The sequence below is a fragment of the Macrotis lagotis genome, chromosome 1, assembly GCF_037893015.1.
Source record: "Macrotis lagotis isolate mMagLag1 chromosome 1, bilby.v1.9.chrom.fasta, whole genome shotgun sequence".
Classification (NCBI taxonomy): Eukaryota; Metazoa; Chordata; class Mammalia; order Peramelemorphia; family Peramelidae; genus Macrotis; species Macrotis lagotis.
In genome coordinates, this window is record NC_133658.1 from 525,323,103 (window position 1) to 525,341,913 (window position 18,811).

Sequence of the window (18,811 nt, forward strand, 5' to 3'; positions counted from 1 at the left end):
CATATATATGCATATGTATTCATATATACATGAATATGCGTATGTGCTGTGGAGACACAATGGATAATATGTTGGATCTGAAGTCAAGAAGATAGAATTCCAATCCACCCTTAGACATTTACTAGCTATGTGATCCTCGGCCTTTAACCTCTCTTTGCCTTAATCTACTGGAGAAAGAAAAGGTAAATCACTTCATTATCTTTGCCAGTAAAACTGTACATAACTGAACAACAAAAATGGATATGTAGTAGACCATAAAAGATTACGACTCATTGTATATGAAAGAAGATAACAGGTAAAAGCTTAAAATAAATGACAAGATTTTGAATAAAAGAAATTGTGCAATATTCTTCTACAAATATAAGTAGTAAAGTCAGAAGAAAGGAATAGAATTTGAAGAGCAAGATTGTTAGTTAGCTTTTGGATTTAAAAATTTTTGCAAATGGTCTTTAATCTCATTGTTTGAGTGCACTCAAATCTCTTTTAAATGAAGATAGAATATATTGCCATATCGGTCATATCTGTTCTGATTTACTCACTAGAGACTATCCTTTTGACACAGAAGTTAATAAACCTGGATTTTTGTTATTTTCCTATAGAAAATTTGAAGGAAATGTACTTTAACAGTTAAATAAATTTCTTCTTAATAAATTCTGGTATATAACCTGGGAAGTAGAACCCAAACAAAAACAATGTATGAGTATGTGTATATGTGTATGCATTCATGCATATATGTGTATATATATATATATATATATATGTGTGTGTGTGTGTGTGTGTGTGTGTGTGTGTATATATACATATATATAATATATATATATGTATATATATATATATATATATATATGTTTAAGCATGTGTGTAAAGTATTCCATGATTGTGTTGGGCAAAAGATAATCCTTTTGAATAAGTACATGTTTTCATGCTTAGTTTGTTTACATTTTTAATTTGCTTTAGAAATCTCTGTGCACATAATGAAAGTATAAACTATTCAGTCCGAAGTTATAACAAATTCTAAATTAATGAAGTATGAATGTATAAGGCTCTACTATATTGTATAATTTAAATCACAATGAAATGAAAGATGCTAAATGTCCATATCATGAATAAGATGGCAATAAGAATTATCTTTTTTATGTTTTTGTGGTCACAATAGAAATACCATAATTTGAAATGTCTCTAAAGTGACATTGCATATTTCTGGTATAATAGATTCTTAATAATACGCCTTTCATTTTTATGAATTTATGTAATTACTTTTGTATTGTCATGTCTTTTGATTAATTTATATATTATTGATATGATCACTTAAAGTATTAAAATAATTAAGTAATAATGTTTATTGAAATTTTCCTTTTGCTATGTAATAGGGTTTAATAGGGTGATATATTTGTTGCCTCTATGAAGAGAAATTTTTAAGATTGTTATTATTTTTCTTACTGACCAGAAAACTTTAGCAGACCATTTTGACATCACTATACTTTGTCCCACTAGTCTTATGAATAGAAAAATAATGTTAAAAGTTTGCATTTAGGTCTAGAGGGTGCTCTAAGAGGGTAACCATTTGGATGATAATCTAGCAATATAATTATATAGAGATTAAATCAATAAGACTCAAATAATTTATTTTAAGTTGCATTTTCCCTGCTGGATGCCCAAATGCTGATATACATTATTCTCACAGACAAGTTAAATTAATTTCATCCAACTGTGTGACCACGAACAACAGAAAATAATTACAAATCAGTTATTGTAATTGTTGTTGGTGTTCTTGAATTGTAAGTGGCCGTTAATCAAAAGAGCAATCTGATTTTCTATCAGATCTTCCAATGTATGCTTATTCAGCATTATGAACTTTTCATAAACCAGGGATTTAATTTTTTTTACTTCAGATAGCTTTACAAAGTATGCAGTATTTTAAAATGAATTTTTGTTTGTATTTTGTTTTGTTTTGAAGATCCTTAAAAACTTCTTTCTTGTCTCCCTTTCATGTCTGAAATTATGTTTCCTTTACATTAATAATAATAACTTTTGGAACAATTATAATGATAGCTCAATCCCATTAGCAAATAGTATATCTCAGAAAATGGATTCAATGTGTTAATATTCTACCAGTTCTTTATACCTGGTTTATTCCTCAGCGGAGTAAAGATGACTATTAATCAGTATAATATACTGCATTTTTTAAAAAAATCAAGTATATTTCTAAAGTCAATATGAAACATAGTCAATTACATGATCATATTAACAAATACTCCATTAATTGAACTAGTATAAAGTAATTTTGAAAACTAATTATTCATGTATGTGTGTATATGTATATATGTATATATACATATACACACACATACCTATGTACATATCCATATCTATCTTAAAAATCATGTCATATTGAATGCGAAAAGGATATTTTAGGAAACAACATATGCAAAGAAGAGGTGAGACAGCAGATTGCTACATTTTCCATTTTACTTATGTAATCTTGACCTTATTAGAAAATATATAATTTTAATTGAGCTATAGAAAGTTATGGGGGCATTTTGCAAGATGTTAGAAAATGATGCAAACCACTCTCAATTTTAGTCTCCAATGGAGAAAGTCAAAGATTCCAGGCCCAATATCCCCAGGAAGATGTTCCTAAATACATGCCTCAACTGTAGTCTCTGTAATCCAACCCTCATAATCATCAGCCAGGACATCAATAATTGTGAAAATGCAACCTGGAAACTGTGGGTACTACATCCCTTGCCCCCCTCAGCAATGATAAATGCTAGAGATCTGGGAGAGTGGGTTAAGGGAGTGACTGCTCACTAACAAAGTGTTGACACTTTTGAATGATTAAACATCAGAAATGCATATAGTTTTATTGGTACAAATAACATTAAAGAATTCCTTTTCATCTAACTTTACTTTCCACAAAGGATACTAAAATTCTTCAACCCAACTTGTAGTTGAAAATTCTTTTTATTTGTCATTTCACCCAATTAGAACAGTAGCTTGGAAGCAGTGTCTGTCTTACTTTTCTATACATACTTTGCACAGTGTTTTGTACATGGTATGGATGAAATGAATGGTTTTCCTCCATTTTTAGCAGTAGGGGTGATAGGCAAAAATTCTAAATTGCTTTAATAGAGATTAATCCTAAAGTAATAAGAGATTACTAAAATATTACTATCATATCTGGCTTAAATGGGCTTCAGAGTACTATTGAAAAAAATACCAGACTTGGGATCTGATAGACTGGTATTAAATCCCAGCCCCATTTACTATTTGACCTTGGACAAGTCACTTAGATTCTCCAGGCCTGAGTTTCTTTATCTGTAAAATGAGAGGGGAAGAGTTGACTATGTAACTTCTAAGGTCCCTTCCTTTTCTATGACTATGTTCCTATGAAGTAAATGGACTACAATGAGGTGGAAAAGCCTTATAAATGGATTTATTTTTAAAGTTTATTTTTGAAGCAATGAGCCCTCAGGGAAGATACACTGAAATCAAAGATTTTAAAAGACAGAAGAGAAATAGCTTAGGAATACCATCAGTAGTAGACTCACATAAATTCAAGGACTGGATTTGTTATAGCCCAAGGGAGACATGAAATCATATGGCTAAATGAAGTTGAATGAGGGCAACTTAAAAAATAAGAGCAGCCAATAAAAAGACAATTGTTCTTTGTCTAAATTAAGTTTCTTTTCTATTTCAGAAAATCTTCATTTATTTCTATTCTATTCCATCCATACATATGAGAAGAGATGCTATTTTCCCTGGAAAACTTAGTGTTTGCTGAAACTGGTCAAAGATAGTTTGATGCACCTTACTGAATTTGGAAACCTTAAAAGTTGTTTAATAGCTAACTGGAAGAGCTTTAGATGAAAAGGCACACAAAAAGCTCTGAAATTAAATCCACTCTAGATTTATTGAAAGAAAGGAAAAAAATGGGAGGAGGGAAAAGGAAATAAAACTAGGTGAAAAAAATTACAGGTGGAATTTAACTTTTAGTTTTCAGAACTAATCACAGTTAGAATCTTATGCCAACTGGTCATCGGGCCTTACTTAAAATATCAATCAACTGAATGTGAAAATTGTTACCATGGCAGCAACTCCAATAAAGACTTGAAGTGTGGAGATAGCAATTGTACCTGGCAAAGCCTCTAGAAAACTGATTTAGTCTTAATTCATTGGAAAAGTATTCTTTACATAATGTACAAAAAGTCACCACATGTTCATAAAGTCCAAATATCAATTCTGTGATTGCAATGATATTTGTTCATTAGACAGAACTGAATGTTTTAAAAGGAAGCATGTGCTTCATGAGATTTCCTGAGTGCATAAGGTTCACATTTGATAGGTGCAGGCAATGTCTGTTAGTGTAAAAATGAATGTCTGTCCTTTCAAATTACCAAAAATCACTTTTTAAAAATCTTTTATCTATTTGTAGCATTCATCTATCTTCAAAGATGCCTGAATTTATTTATCTAGAAGCTAAATTTCTTTCTGTTGTTAAATTTTCACTGTTTATTTATCTGCTTATATTCAAAGTCTGAATTTTCTTCTTCTCCAGAGTTGTGGTAATTGGAGTCTTTTTTCCCTTTTATCTTCCCCTAATGCTCACTTTTTGTCTCTTTTAACTCCCTTCCTTGTCATGATGATGATGATGATGAAGGTTTTTGGGGTTGATAAATCTCAAAACATCACAGCCTCTTATTCAGAACAATTCATAGTATACAAACCTAGTTCTCTGCCTTAAATGACTTGAGGATGGACTTGCCCATGGATGAGTATCTTTTCTTGGGCTTGGGGGAGTGGCATACAACCCCCATATGCTCTGCTTTCTGTCCTGGCTATCCTATCATACTTACCCTAGTCCTAGGGTCTCTAACCAATCCTTGGCAGTTCATAGAGCTACTAGGTGCTTCTGGGTTAATTTCTGTAAATCTGGTCTTTGAGCCTGGGGAAGGAAGGCAGTTGACTGAGATAGAATGAAGTGTTAATGCTGTATTTCATTCAAGTCTAGGCTTTTGTACCATCTCTTTCCCTTCTGCTCTTGATAAAGATTTTTGCAGCACAAAATGATGCCCTTCAAAGCACTTTGCAGTCTGGTGTGATGCAGAGGTGCTGGCTCTGTCATTGCCCAAGCAGATTTTCATAATAGTGAGAGATGTCCACAGGATTGCAAAGAGGGAGAGGGGATCAAGTGGTGGGGTGGTTTTTTGTTATCTGTGTGGCTAATCCATTGCCACTGCATTTAGAATGTGTTCTGGGGGAGGCATTTTGAGTGAGTTCAGTATAGATTTAAGGCCATTTTTTCCCCCAACGATTTGGCTGCTGAGTGCTCTCAATCATGGAAATCATTGGAGTTTCTTTATTTTTCATGTATAATTGTTGTTTAGAAGAGGTTTTAAAATTCAAGGCAGTCAGAAAAAAATCTTGTTCTTCATCATTGCTCTTGACCTGGAAGGAGATATTCATTCAGCTTCAATCTACTCATTTCATTAAAGATAAGAAAGAACAGTACCTTACTTGGATGGGTGGAACATTTAAAAATTAGATTAATTAAATTTTAAAAAATAATATTAAACACTAAATCAATGATCAGAAAATTTCCAGACTTTATAATATCATAGCATCATGATTTAGAGAGGAACTCAAACACTCACCTAGATTCATCTCTAGATCCAGTGAGATTAAATAACTTTTCTCAATATCACACACTTTTAAGTGACAGAAAAAGGATTTGAACCCAAATCTTCTTCCTAGAAGGCAATTTCTAGTAGCTTCCTACTCCATCCAGAATCAAATTTAAAATGTCTTCGCATCAAATCCCTTCATAACCAAGCCCCCTCCTATCTTTCTAGTCTTTTAACCTCTTACTCCTCAATACATATTCTTTGTTATGTTTTTGATCTGCCAACACCCTTCTGGCTCTTCCACAAACAATACCCTCCATCATTCTGCTCTGGGCGGTTTTCTGACCATCCTCATGCCTGTAATGGTTATCCCTCTTCCAGTCAACTACTGACTTCCCTGGCTTCCTTCTTTTCCTTAACTAAAATCCCATCTTTTAACAGAAGCCTTCCCAAATCCTTTTAACTCTTGTACCATCCCTTTATTAATTATTTCATCTTTTCTCTTTTTATAGTTTACTTTGTGTTTGTTTGTATGTTGTCTGCCCATTAGGTTGTAAATTCCTTGTATCCCAGTGATTAGTAGAGTGCCTGGCCCTCAATAGGTACCTAATTAGATAGTGACTGTTTGAATGAATCAATAAATCAACAAGCATTTATTAAGAATGACTGTGTAGTACTAATTATACTAAGCTCTGGAGTAAACAGATTTCCAAAGTAAATAGTTTCCATCTTCAAGAGGCTTTTATTATAAAGAGGAAGGTATACAACATAAATAGAAGGTGATTTTGGAGGAGGAAACCAACAACTAAGGGGAAGATTTCATGAACAATGTGTTTACCCTGAATCTTGAAGAATAAGAGGAATTAAAAGAGATAGAAGTGAGAAAGAGAGATGAATTACAGACATGGAGGACAGAGAGAAGACAAGAACAAAACACAAAGTATTGTATAAGAAAGAAGGTTAAAGTGCCAAGCTTGAATGGCCTGTTGTAATACTTGGAAAGCAATGTGTAGTAAAGCAGGAAAGGTAAACTAGGACATTTATTCTTAGAGGTAATCAGGAAATAATGGAATTTATTGAAAGAGGGAGTAACATGATGGAATTTGTAATCTGGGAATAATCATTTCGGCAATTTGTTGATTGATGATATTTGTCCTTTATTCTGGAAGAAGACATCAGGTGGTAAGGACATGATAAGCAAGGAAATTGGATTTGAGTGGAGGATGGGAGAAGCAACTGTGTAGTTACTACCCTCATTTCTCTTCCAGAACCTTCTGGGTCCAGTGGTTAGATATTAATCAGGATGAATGGATATGTCCCAGGATGCAATGGGAGATCTTGATCTCCTAGAAACTAGGTCTTTCCCAAATCACAGTTTGACTGAAGCAATATCCATTCTGTCATTAAAGTTAGGCTAGAGAAGGATTCAGAGAAGAGGCCAAGAATGACTACTTCTGGAAAAAAATTCAAATTAAGTTGGAAGAGGAAGATTCTTAAACTTTCTCAGTAATCAAGAGGAATCTCTTTTGCATATAAGGACCAACAATGCCTAAATGGGTTTAGTCTGCGACCCATTATTGGCCAATCAAAGAGAGTAGGAATGATTTGGGGACAGATGGAGACAGGAAAGGAGGAAGGAAAGACAAGTGTTTGGGAAAGATTTAGGAAATGGAACAATTAAGAGGTAAGTGCTAAATCCCAAGAAAAAGACAATGAAACCTTGACTGTATGAGGTAAAGAAAGGGGAAAAAATTGAAAAAGAAAATGTTTTGGTAGTAGAAACTATAAGATTTTGCAATTGTTTGGGTAAATAGAATGAGCAAACATTAGAAATTAAGGATTGTTTATCTCTTATACTTTATTTTTCTTCCTTAAATATATGATTTATCTCTCATCACATCCAAGTTAACTCAATGTATACCATGGAAAGAGTAAAGAGTAATAGACTGCCTTTTTTTGGGGGGGGGGAGCAAGAATAGGGGTAAAATTGTACAACTCAAAATAAATAAAATCTTTCTTTTAAAAAGAAAGGAAATTAAGTATGGTGATATAAACCAGTATAAAAAAGCTAAATTTAGAAGAGGAGTGGGGTTTTGGAGGGAGTAAAGTGTGGAGATAATTACTTCTGCTTCCAAAATTTGAGGTTTGAATATTTTAATGAGCCTTTAGATCAAAATATCCACTAGGCAGTTGTTAGCAAAGGATATATACATATATATGTATATATATATGTCTATATATATATATAGACATATATATATATACATATATATATATATATACATACATATACATATATGTATGTATATAAATACAAATATATGTATATACACACATACATACATGTATATATATGTATATATATGGCTATATATAGTCTTTGAATCATCAACATAAAGATGATAAAGAGATGTGGGTAATAGGTAAGAGGAGAACTTTGGTAAGTTTTCCTCACAATTTTATCAATCACTAATCAAGAAATTATATTGTTTAGTTTTATTTTTTTCTCTTCACATCTCAGGTTTGATGCTGACACAACTGAACTACACAGCTGGATGACTCGATCAGAAGCTATATTGCAAAGCCCTGAATTTGCAATATATAGAAAAGAAGGCAACCTTTCAGACCTCAAAGAAAAAGTCAATGTAGGCTCATGCATCAGTTTTTGTACTTTTTCCTAAATGATATTAAGTTGGAAAAGTCCAAAATATGCTATAGTATATGTTAGCATTGGAAAGGATGAAAATAATGTTAGCTTAATGTTCTTGTCTCTATCTTGAAAATATATTGTAAATATTAAGTGAAGTTAATGTTAACTGATAATTTATTTCTTGATTATGCTGTTGCTAAATAGATGTCATAGTTTAACTACTAATTTGTAAAATTAAGATATTCATTTTCATTAAATACTGACTAAAATGTATCAGATCTGCTTCCACTTTGTAATAAGAAAGAATTGTCTAAGGAAAGGAAATTGATTTGCTTACATATGTGTTCATGTCATAGGTAAGGACCAAACTTTTTTTTGGATGTTTTTTTTTGCAAGGAAATGAGGTTGTGATTTGTCCAAGGTGACATAGTTAAGAAAGTATTTAAATGTCAAGGCTGGATTTGAACTCAGGTTCTTGTGTCTTGAAGGTTGGTGCTCTATACACTATGTCACCTAGCTTCCCCAAGACCAAACTTTTTTTTTAGGTTTTTTTTTTTGCAAGGCAAATTGGGTTAAGTGGCTTGCCCAAGGCCAAACAGCTAGGTAATTGTTAAGTGTCTGAGGCCAGATTTGAACTCAGGTACTCCTGACTCCAGGGCTGGTGCTCTATCCACTATGCTACCTAGCCACCCCTAGACCAAACTTTTTAGGACATTCCTAAATAGGGAGTAATTTAGAAAACTTCAAGGTTGCATTATTTAGATTTTATCAATTGTAATAATATAGCTATCTGAACTAATTTTTTGTTATTAATACATGTTAGCAAAGTATAAGATGCTTGAATTTTACAAATATGAATTGGATTCTTGTATTTGTCTCATTAAACCTCACTCAATAATTTCATGTAATAAACAGCATAGAAAAGGATAGGTTATTTCCTATCTAAACTAAAAGAAAGTTATTATTTGATTCTTCTCAGGATCCTATCATAACAAATTTCCTAATAATTCTTCTTTATGGATATAAATTAAGAATTAGTCATCAACTTTCTTTAAATATACACAGAGAACAAAATCTATATTTTTTCTGAAAAGACTTGTGAAGGAAAGACAAAGCAAATTCTCTGGGTTGTGAAGGCACATGTAAATAAATTCTGAGCAGTTTCCTACTTGAATAAATAAAATTAGGTATTGACAAATTTTGATTGAAACTATCCATAGTTAATCTTTTCAGAGTACTCTTTTATTGGACGTAAAATTTTGTGAGATTTCAAGTGCTCAATTTCTCTTCAGAAAAATCTCCTATTTGCTATGAGATATGACTCTTTTGGAGAAAAAGTTTTACTTCTAACCAGTAAATGTATGGTTCTTATCAAAGACTCCATAAATGATCAGACAACTTGATAAAGAATTTCATGGGTAGCATTATCATTTGCTTTCTATGAATGAAACATAAGCATCAAAGTCTTCATTAGGTTGATAGGGAATAGCTATTATTGCTACAACAATATTTCTTAAGTAATATTTCTATACTTATTTTAAATATAAAGGAGTTCACAACATTTGTTTTCAATATATTGAAATATTTTTTAATGAGAGAAAAGGTGAACTATTTTCTATAAATTATTTTAACATAGATCCTATGAAGATAAAATAAAACATGTGAGATCAGTTTTAAAATCTTTAATGAACAATCAATTCTATATTCAACTAATAAAATTATTAATCATCATATCTATGTACCTTAGCTATAAATTTGAAAAATTCCTATTGATTTAAATCATGTTGTGCTCCTCTTTGACTTTGTAATCTTACCTCTTAAGTGAGTGAGAATAAGATTAAAACTATTGAGTTTCTCCCTGAGAAATGTAGAGGCAAAAGTTTTTGTAAGAAGTAATTTACATTTAGTCAATAATGTCTCAACTAACAAATTGAATGCTCTGTGCAATACTATACAATAGACTGTAAGTGACTTTCTCATTCCTCTTGAGTCACCCTTATGAACTTGAACTCAGTCAAAAAAAGAACATAATTTGATTAAAACAGAATATAAAATTAATTACTTATATTTTAAACAGGCTACATATATATATGATTATCCACAGAATATAGTATGTATAAATTTCTATACATACATATATGCATATATGTGGGCAATATGCAAGATATGTGTATGTATTATATAACTATAACTATATATCCAAAAATGAAAATAATAATGGATATTTCCAACATTCATTTTCTTAGCCCTTCCTTTGTCAATCAATATATAAAAGCCATTCCAGCATTATGAGAGTTTCTCATGAATTTGAGTATCATTGATTTTTTTTGGTAAAATGCATCATTCACCTCCTCCTCCATTTATTTCTTTTTGTGTTCTCTTCTAAGGATGGCAATATAGTGAATCTATTGATAGCAGATCAAGACTTTCCTTCTCAATGATGTTCACTCATTGTTATGCTCATAGCTTTTAATTAAAAGCTGAACTCATATGAAAAGTACAAGATATTAGAGAAAATTTCTAGGACACCTTCTTCCTCTTCTCTAAGGAAGTGTCATCCTGATTTGTTTATATAATTTTAGTTATTCTAAGATTGCTTACAAATGAAAAAAATTTAATTAATTAATAAGTAGTCATTTAAATGTGATTAATTAAACTTTAGTTAGGCCATGAAAATGAGTAAAATAATAAGACTTGCAATTACTTGATATGTTTATATAGTTTGTATAGTCATAGCCTAAGGAAATAACACAACATACTTGTAAGTTATTTATATTTTACTAGTTGTGTATTAAAAAAACATAAGGTATGTTTATGCTTATAGCATTATTAATATATTAATTAATAATATATTACTATATTACTTAGTATTGTATTAATATTCTGGAGCTTGCTATTTTTAATCTTTTAAATATTTAGGTATGATTGTATTGAACAGGTGAATAATAATGATGTCACTGACCTTAGAGGTAATTATATGATTTTAACCCCTTCTTGTTAACTCTGCATAAAAATAATATAATTTTGTTTCCATGATGTTATTTAAAATCATTTTAAAATTCTATAATTTACAAAATTGAGTTTTTTAAAAGAGTTGTATGAACTAACATTTTGAGAATCTATATCTACAGGAAATATTAATGACATGTTCTCCTATGATAGCTTACTTTTTTCCTCGTTAAATAAGAATTTCTCAAAACTTTGAGACATGTCTACTGGATAGAATTTGATACAAATCATGCACTATTCCAGAAGAAAAATAATTTTTAACATATATAAAACTTTGACTCCCATTTTGATAAAAAAAAATCATAAGATCAAGTTTTTTTGGTAATGGTCTTTTAAAGTTCTTTCTCTCTTTTCCCTATTCATTTCTTTACTTTTTACTATTCATTTTCTTTACTTACCCAAGTGAAAGTAGATCTGAAAAATGGTGCTCTGTGCTTTAAATTAATAAGAAACTTCACTTTGAACTTCAGGTCAGAACACTACAGTTTCAAAGTCCATGGAATATAAGATCACAGGAAATTTTTAGTATTCTATTTATCAGTATTTGGTATCCAATATTCAATATTCTAATAGAAGAAAATGCATGCAAATGTTGTCATTCATTAATAACCCATGAATATACAAATACATACAAAATAAATGCTTCATGAAATTTTGATATTTCAGCACATGGGTCTAGATAAATCAATGAGATCCTAAGAGGAAACTTAAAGCTAAAAAACACCCTAGAGGTCATCTAGTCTAATCTCCTCCACCATAACAATCAGTAATATAAGTCACACACACACACACACACACACACACACACACACACACACACACACACACACACATACACACACACACACACACACACACACACACACACACAGAGTAGTATGTAACTAGTACCTAGTAAGGATCTAAGACAGGATTCAAAATCAGGTCTTTCAGACTTTCCTCTAAGAGCAAGCAGAACTAGTTTAATGGTCATGTCAGCCCTTCAGATGTGTTAAACAGAGTTAATGCCCTGGTTCCCACATATGTCATCTCTAAACTTGCCCTTCTCTGGATATCCATTTAAGTTCATTTTTTTCTCAAAGTGGCACCAAAATCTGCTAATTGATTTTCAAATCATAATTTTGGTATTGCAAGCGATCTCTCAGGATCTCTCCCTTTAAAAGAACAATCTTTGATGTCATTTTTAGGAATAATATTGAGAACTTGTATGATGTCTACAAAAGGGCAACAATAAAGATAACCAAAATAGATAGTTCAGGCTATAGTTTATCCACTGAGAAGCCTAAATTCTACAGCTTTACACTTTATTGAAAATATTGTCTAACTCATTATCTTTAGCAAATTGGGGTTTTGAATGCAATTCATGCTGCATATGTTTTGAATGCAGTTCATGCTGCATATGTTCTTGCCCAGTAAGAATAGTGTTAATATTATCGTGACTTTTTTATTATTTCAAGATTTTATCTTTTTTCAGATTTAAACATCCCATGATCTACTAAATTAGTTACCAAATTCATTAAAAGAATAAGTGATCATTAAAAGATGTTGTAGCTAAAATTGTTAGCATATAGAGGTAATACCAGAGTTATGTAACTTGTAGTTTCTAATGCTTACAAGTATAATTCATAGTGCTAAAAAAAATTTCTTTCAGTTGAAATTCCTGATACTGTGATTTAACAGACTTCCAAATTATTGATAACTTGAGATCACTGGCAACTTTTAAAGTGCTGTTTCTATTATGTTCTCATATCTCATTCTAATCTTTTTAATGCATTTAAATAAAAGTTTTATTTATTAGAGTTGCATTGTATTTGATATTATAGAATATTGCAAGCTCATTTTTCCATTCTATGATAATTAGTTGTCTGGACTTTGGATCCAGAAATTCAAATTCATCAGCTTATTTTTTAAATGACTAGATAAATGCTATTGAATGATATTAACTGCTGAAAATTTTATAGACACAGGAAAAATCTAAAGGTAAAAAGAAGACACCATGGACTTTTTTTTTCTAATGTGTTGGAAAAATTATTCTAAAGGCCTTCATCTCTTCTTAAAAACACATGTGAATTCTGTATGTTTAGCTCTATATTTCAATTAGACTAGGGACATATTAAGAAACAAGAGTGCATATGTAGTTTTATATACTCTCCCATTTATGTCTTAAGCAAATTGAGGAATTGTTTTAAAAACTTTAAATAACAAACACATTTTACAGAAAAAGCCCAATAGTGAAGAATCATCTGCTCTATGACATCAGGAGACTTGGGTCCTCATCCTTATTTGGTCACTGACTAGTTGTGTGATTTTGGAGAAGTCATTTTACTTTTATGGATAATTTTCCTCATCTGTGAATTGATTCGTGCCATTTCCTGCTCTATTTATGACTTTGGGGGGGTTGACCAGATTGGTCTACAATTGCATTATCAAAGAGGAATGGAGTAAAGTACTCATTCTGCATTGCCTGAATAATAAGAGGCTTTAACTGTATTTAATTATGTTTGAGGGCAAATAACACATATTACTACCTGAATCTTTGAAATTATAAATGATTATAGAAATTTTCTTCTCTATTTGTTGTTTGAGATATATTTTGTTCTTATTAAATAAACATACACATTACGCTCTAGATATTTGAGTTAATATAACATTTAACAATAGCTCTTTTTAATTTAAGATACACTTTTACTTTCACATTTCAGAAATCTAATTCCAGTTAGGAGAAATGGGAAATCAATTCATAATACTGTGACTTAAATAAATCATTTCTTCATCCTTAAAAAAATGGGAACCAGGATGGCTAGGTGGCACAGTGGAGAGAGCACCAGCCCTGGAGTCAGGAGTACTTGAGTTCAAATCCGACCTTAGACAATAATTACCTAGCCATGTAGCCTTAGGCAAGCCACTTAATCCTATTGCCTTGAAAAATCTTTAAAAAAATGAAAGCCTGTGAAGAATTGTTTCAAAAAGAAATGATTCTATGTTGCATGCTTTACATACTCACTATATCCTCATACAATACTCAATTTTATTGTGGATATAAAGTAGTCATGTTTTTCTATGAAGCTAAGACAGAACATATATATATATATATATATATATATACCTATAGGTATATCTATGTTATCTAAATTTTATGCAAAATTATACCTATATCTAGAACAAAAAATTAGGAAAAATATATTATCATGTAAATTTCTTATAAATATATATCATAAAATGTAAAAATATAAAATGTAGCTTAAAATTTCTGACAATTTATTCTTGAGAGTATCTTGCTGTAATAATCTATAATGCATATTTACTTTGCACTTACATAGGAATGTAAATTATCAGAGGCTATTGTATGTTTTAAGATCTTTAGAGATAAAGTGGTCATGAATATACAAATACTTTAGACAGGATATCCAAGAGGTGGTATAACAATAGGTTCTGTTATATCATTGCACTCTCTGGATTAATGCCAGGAAAGAATGTTTGTTGAGCATAATGAGATAAAAGAACCATAAAATATCTCAAGACTAGAAAGGGTCTTTAGAAGTTATGATTAATGTATAGCTTCATAATCCCTGTATTGAAATATTCACCTTTGCTGTCAATGCTGCAGGCCATTGAGCGAGAAAAGCCCGAGAAGTACAGAAAACTACAAGATGCCAGCAGATCAGCTCAGGCTCTGGTGGAACAGATGGTGAATGGTAATTACACATAGTTTATTTAGATAATTTTCTCATTTGATAAATACATAGGTTTATACTTACCACAAGAACTGTATTAGAAAATTCATTATCAATTCAAAGTGGAATTAAAGGCAAGGTTATATTTACTTTCTTCTTCCTTCTCCTCCTTCCTTCTCCTCCTTCCTTCTCTTCTCCTTCTCCTTCTCCTTCTCCTTCTCCTCCTCCTCCTTCTCCTTCTTTGCCTTCTCCTTTTGTATTCTGTCTTCTTTCTCCTTTCTCAATGCAAAAGAGGGGGTCAAAAAGTTAATTTTGCTTCCAGATGAATATAATACACATATATAGGAAATTGAGATAAGCATCTTGGTCGAGAGCATTTTAAAACTATATTACCCAGTAGTTATTTTTAAAGCTGTAATTAAAAGTCTGAATTGTTCTTGGAGTAAAAAACTGGGATTCATGTCATGCCTTAGATATGAACCAGGCATTTCCCCTCAGAGAAATCCTTTGAACATACTGCAGAGCAGTTGGAGATCTATATTTATAGGAGTTTCCTCATCAGAGTTCCCTGAGAATAACTACAAATAATAATAATAATAATAATAATAATAATAATAATAATTAGCAATTATATCATGTTCTGAGGATTACAAAACAATTTAATCCTCACAATAGTCCTATAAAATACATACAATTAATATTTTGATTTTAAAAATTTAAAAAAAAAGAACTGAAGTAGACAGGTTAAATGACTTGCCTGAAATCAAATTGCTCCTGATATTGAAATGAAGTCTTCCTAACTCCAGGTTCAGCATTCCAATCACTAAACCAACTAACTGTCTCTTAAGCAGATTTCATAATAGCTATAAATCAGCTTTATTATATTTCATATAAATTATCTGGCAATAATATTTTTTCTTTTTATCATAACAGACTGGAAACATGAGAAATCATGTTTTGTGTTTCCTTTAAAACTCATTAAAATACTATTTTGATTTGCATGCTTTCACTTTCACAATTTTCCTCTTCTGGGAAAAATAAAACACTTTCTCTCCTAAAAAGAACAAAACCAAAATCATTCTTTATTGAAAAATCAAATAAATTTTATTGAAAAAGTATATGCCTTAATTAAAAATTATGACACTAAAAATGGTAGTATTTTAAATTCTACACATATATAAAATTAATCATCAGTTAAACTCAAAATTTGACAACTTAATTTAGACCTTATTAAACTATTGTACTTATTTTTGCACTAAAATAATATTTAAAATTTTAACCATATGAAGATTCAGACAAACTCAAAATCTGACAACTTAATTTAGACTTTATGGAATGTTTATACTTATTTTTGCAAGATTGAGTTAATATTAATTCTAAAAATAATAAAACCTTACTGAGTGTCCATTCCATATTAAATATAATGTGAGTGCACAGGATCTGACACAAAATACTTGTTATCTGTCCCTCTAGAAGCTGTTCCAAACCTTCTTTTCTATACTTAGATCACATTTACTTGCCTCCACACCTACCTTCTCACCAGAGAACCTGACCTCATAACTAAGAAAATCAAAGTCATTTGACAAGAGTTCCTCCTGCCCTTCTATCAAAACTTCTTGATTTTTTTTTCCATTTTTCTCCTTCATTACTATAAGCTCTGCTGAAGAGATGATCTTTCTCTTAGCCAAGGCCAACCCTTTTATGTATACCTGACAAGCTGGAATGTTAATCATCATCTGTCTTTTTCCAATCTTCAATCATTCTCTATGTACTGGTATATTCCCTGCTGCTTACCAAAAAAAATGTAAATATTTCAGATATTCCAAGAGAAAAGTAAGAGGAGCAAAAAAAAAGTAGATGGTGAACTGTGGTAGCTGGGATTTCCCTTAGCACTTTAAAGTTTGTAATTCTATTGCCTATATTTTCTCTCATTTCATAACTGCTTTTTAGTCTAGTTTCCATCTTCATTATCCAACTGAAATTACTCTCTTCAATATTATCAATGATCTCCTCATTGTCAAATCTTCCTCCTACCTAAACTTTCTTTAGCATTTGATGCTACTGACCATACATGACTGGGTACTCTCTCCACCTTGGGTTTTCATGACCCTGCTGTCTCAGCCTTATCTACCCAACTGACCACTTCTTGTTATTCTTTGGACCATTCTCATTTTAGGACCACATAATGTAAATTTACTCCAAAGTTTTGTTCTGGACCCTTTTCCACTCTCATGCTCTTTCTATTGTAGTGTTCATTTTTTCTTTCTATATAAATGACATTCTTATTTACTTATCAAGTTCTATTCTCTCTCCTGTCCAGTACCATTCAATTGTTGATTCAAACTTATAATATCTAAAAGAGATTCAGTGTCTCTCTGTACACTCATTTCTCTTCCAATTTTACTGATCCTCCTTATTTTTAGTGTCATCCTTCTAGTTAGCCAGGGTCACAACTTTGGAGTCAGTTTTGACACTTAATTCTCTTTTATGTAAAATAGCTAAGCTGTTACCAAGTCTTGCCAGTTCTAACTCTGGCACATTTAATAACTGTCACCTCTCTCAATATTCACCTGGCCCCTGTCTTATTTTAGCTCTCAGTACCTCTCATTTGAAGTCCTGAATAGTCACTCAATTCATCTCAAGCCTTTGAGGTCTCCATTCTATTCACTACACAGAGCTCAGAAAGATTCAATATTATTCTCTTTTAAGATCAAATATAAATTCCTCTGTCATTTATAGCTTGACTAAAAACAGCAACATCAACAATAACAAACTATTATTGTGAGATAATAGATATTAAACTTACCAACATTTTTATAGCATTTTAAAGTTTGCCAAGCACTTTTCTTTTTTTAACCCAAAATGAAATTTAAGTATACATTATTACACGCACATTTATTTCCCTTTGTGAACTTTATGATCCAACCAAAGTGACCTTCTTGCTGTTTCTCACATTTTACATTCCATCTCTAGTTTCGATTCATGACTTTTTACAGGATTCTGCCATGCCTGGAATTTACTCCATCCTTTCAGAATCCCTGGCTTCCTTCAAGATCAAATCTTCTCTGTCTTTCCTAATCCCTTCAAAATTGCTTTGTTGAAATATTTTGTATATATTTTGTGGTTATTTACATGTGCATTTCTTTAATATAAGGTCAATTATTTAAAGGGTGGGCATGGTTTAATGTGTGTGTGGGTGTGTGTTTTTGATGGTGTTTGTTTCAATATCTACCTAACATTGTGTCTAACACATAACTCAAATATTGCTGATTGAGTTATGTCTAGAAATTTGGAGGGAGATTGTTTTTAGAATCTGGGAATCATTTATACAAGATTTTTAAAAAATACCTTCTCTTAAATCATAGATGAATTGTAGTCTGTACCGGTGAAGAAAATGTATACACTAATGAAATCTCAGGCCATTGAAATATTTTAGTGTCTCCAGAGATTGTAAATAAAGCCATAATTATGCAGAGATGGTAGTCTCCTGGTGCTGGGCAATTTCTGTGTCCAGTTAGCAGGTAATAAGGTCCATACATAACACATACATATATGCATACACATGCATACACACATATTCCTATATACACACACTTATATATGTAAAAAGGGAAAAATCATCTATATTGTTACAAGGAAATAATTATTTATGGGATTTTCCAAAACAGAAATTTAAAAGTCATATATCATTTGACACTTGTTTTATGTTTCTTTTTCACTCCTTCCTTCCTATAATTTAAATCCTTTGTGATGATTTCTTCAGATCCATTTCATCTTTCGAACTGATATATGATAGGGTTTGTGAATGGTCAGAAGTAGAAATCAAAGAAAAGTTTGGTTGATCCAAATAGAGT

The 18,811-nt window shown here is 31.2% G+C and overlaps 1 protein-coding gene across 1 annotated transcript in view; it reads left to right on the forward strand.

The window, feature by feature from the left end:
• Positions 1-18,811, forward strand: part of DMD (dystrophin) — a 2,282,785-nt gene that overhangs the window by 767,577 nt on the left and 1,496,397 nt on the right. The window contains exons 19-20 of the mRNA XM_074220296.1: positions 8,146-8,269; positions 14,891-14,978. Coding sequence (XP_074076397.1) covers positions 8,146-8,269; positions 14,891-14,978 — 212 coding nt within the window. The remainder of the gene's footprint in view (positions 1-8,145; positions 8,270-14,890; positions 14,979-18,811) is intronic.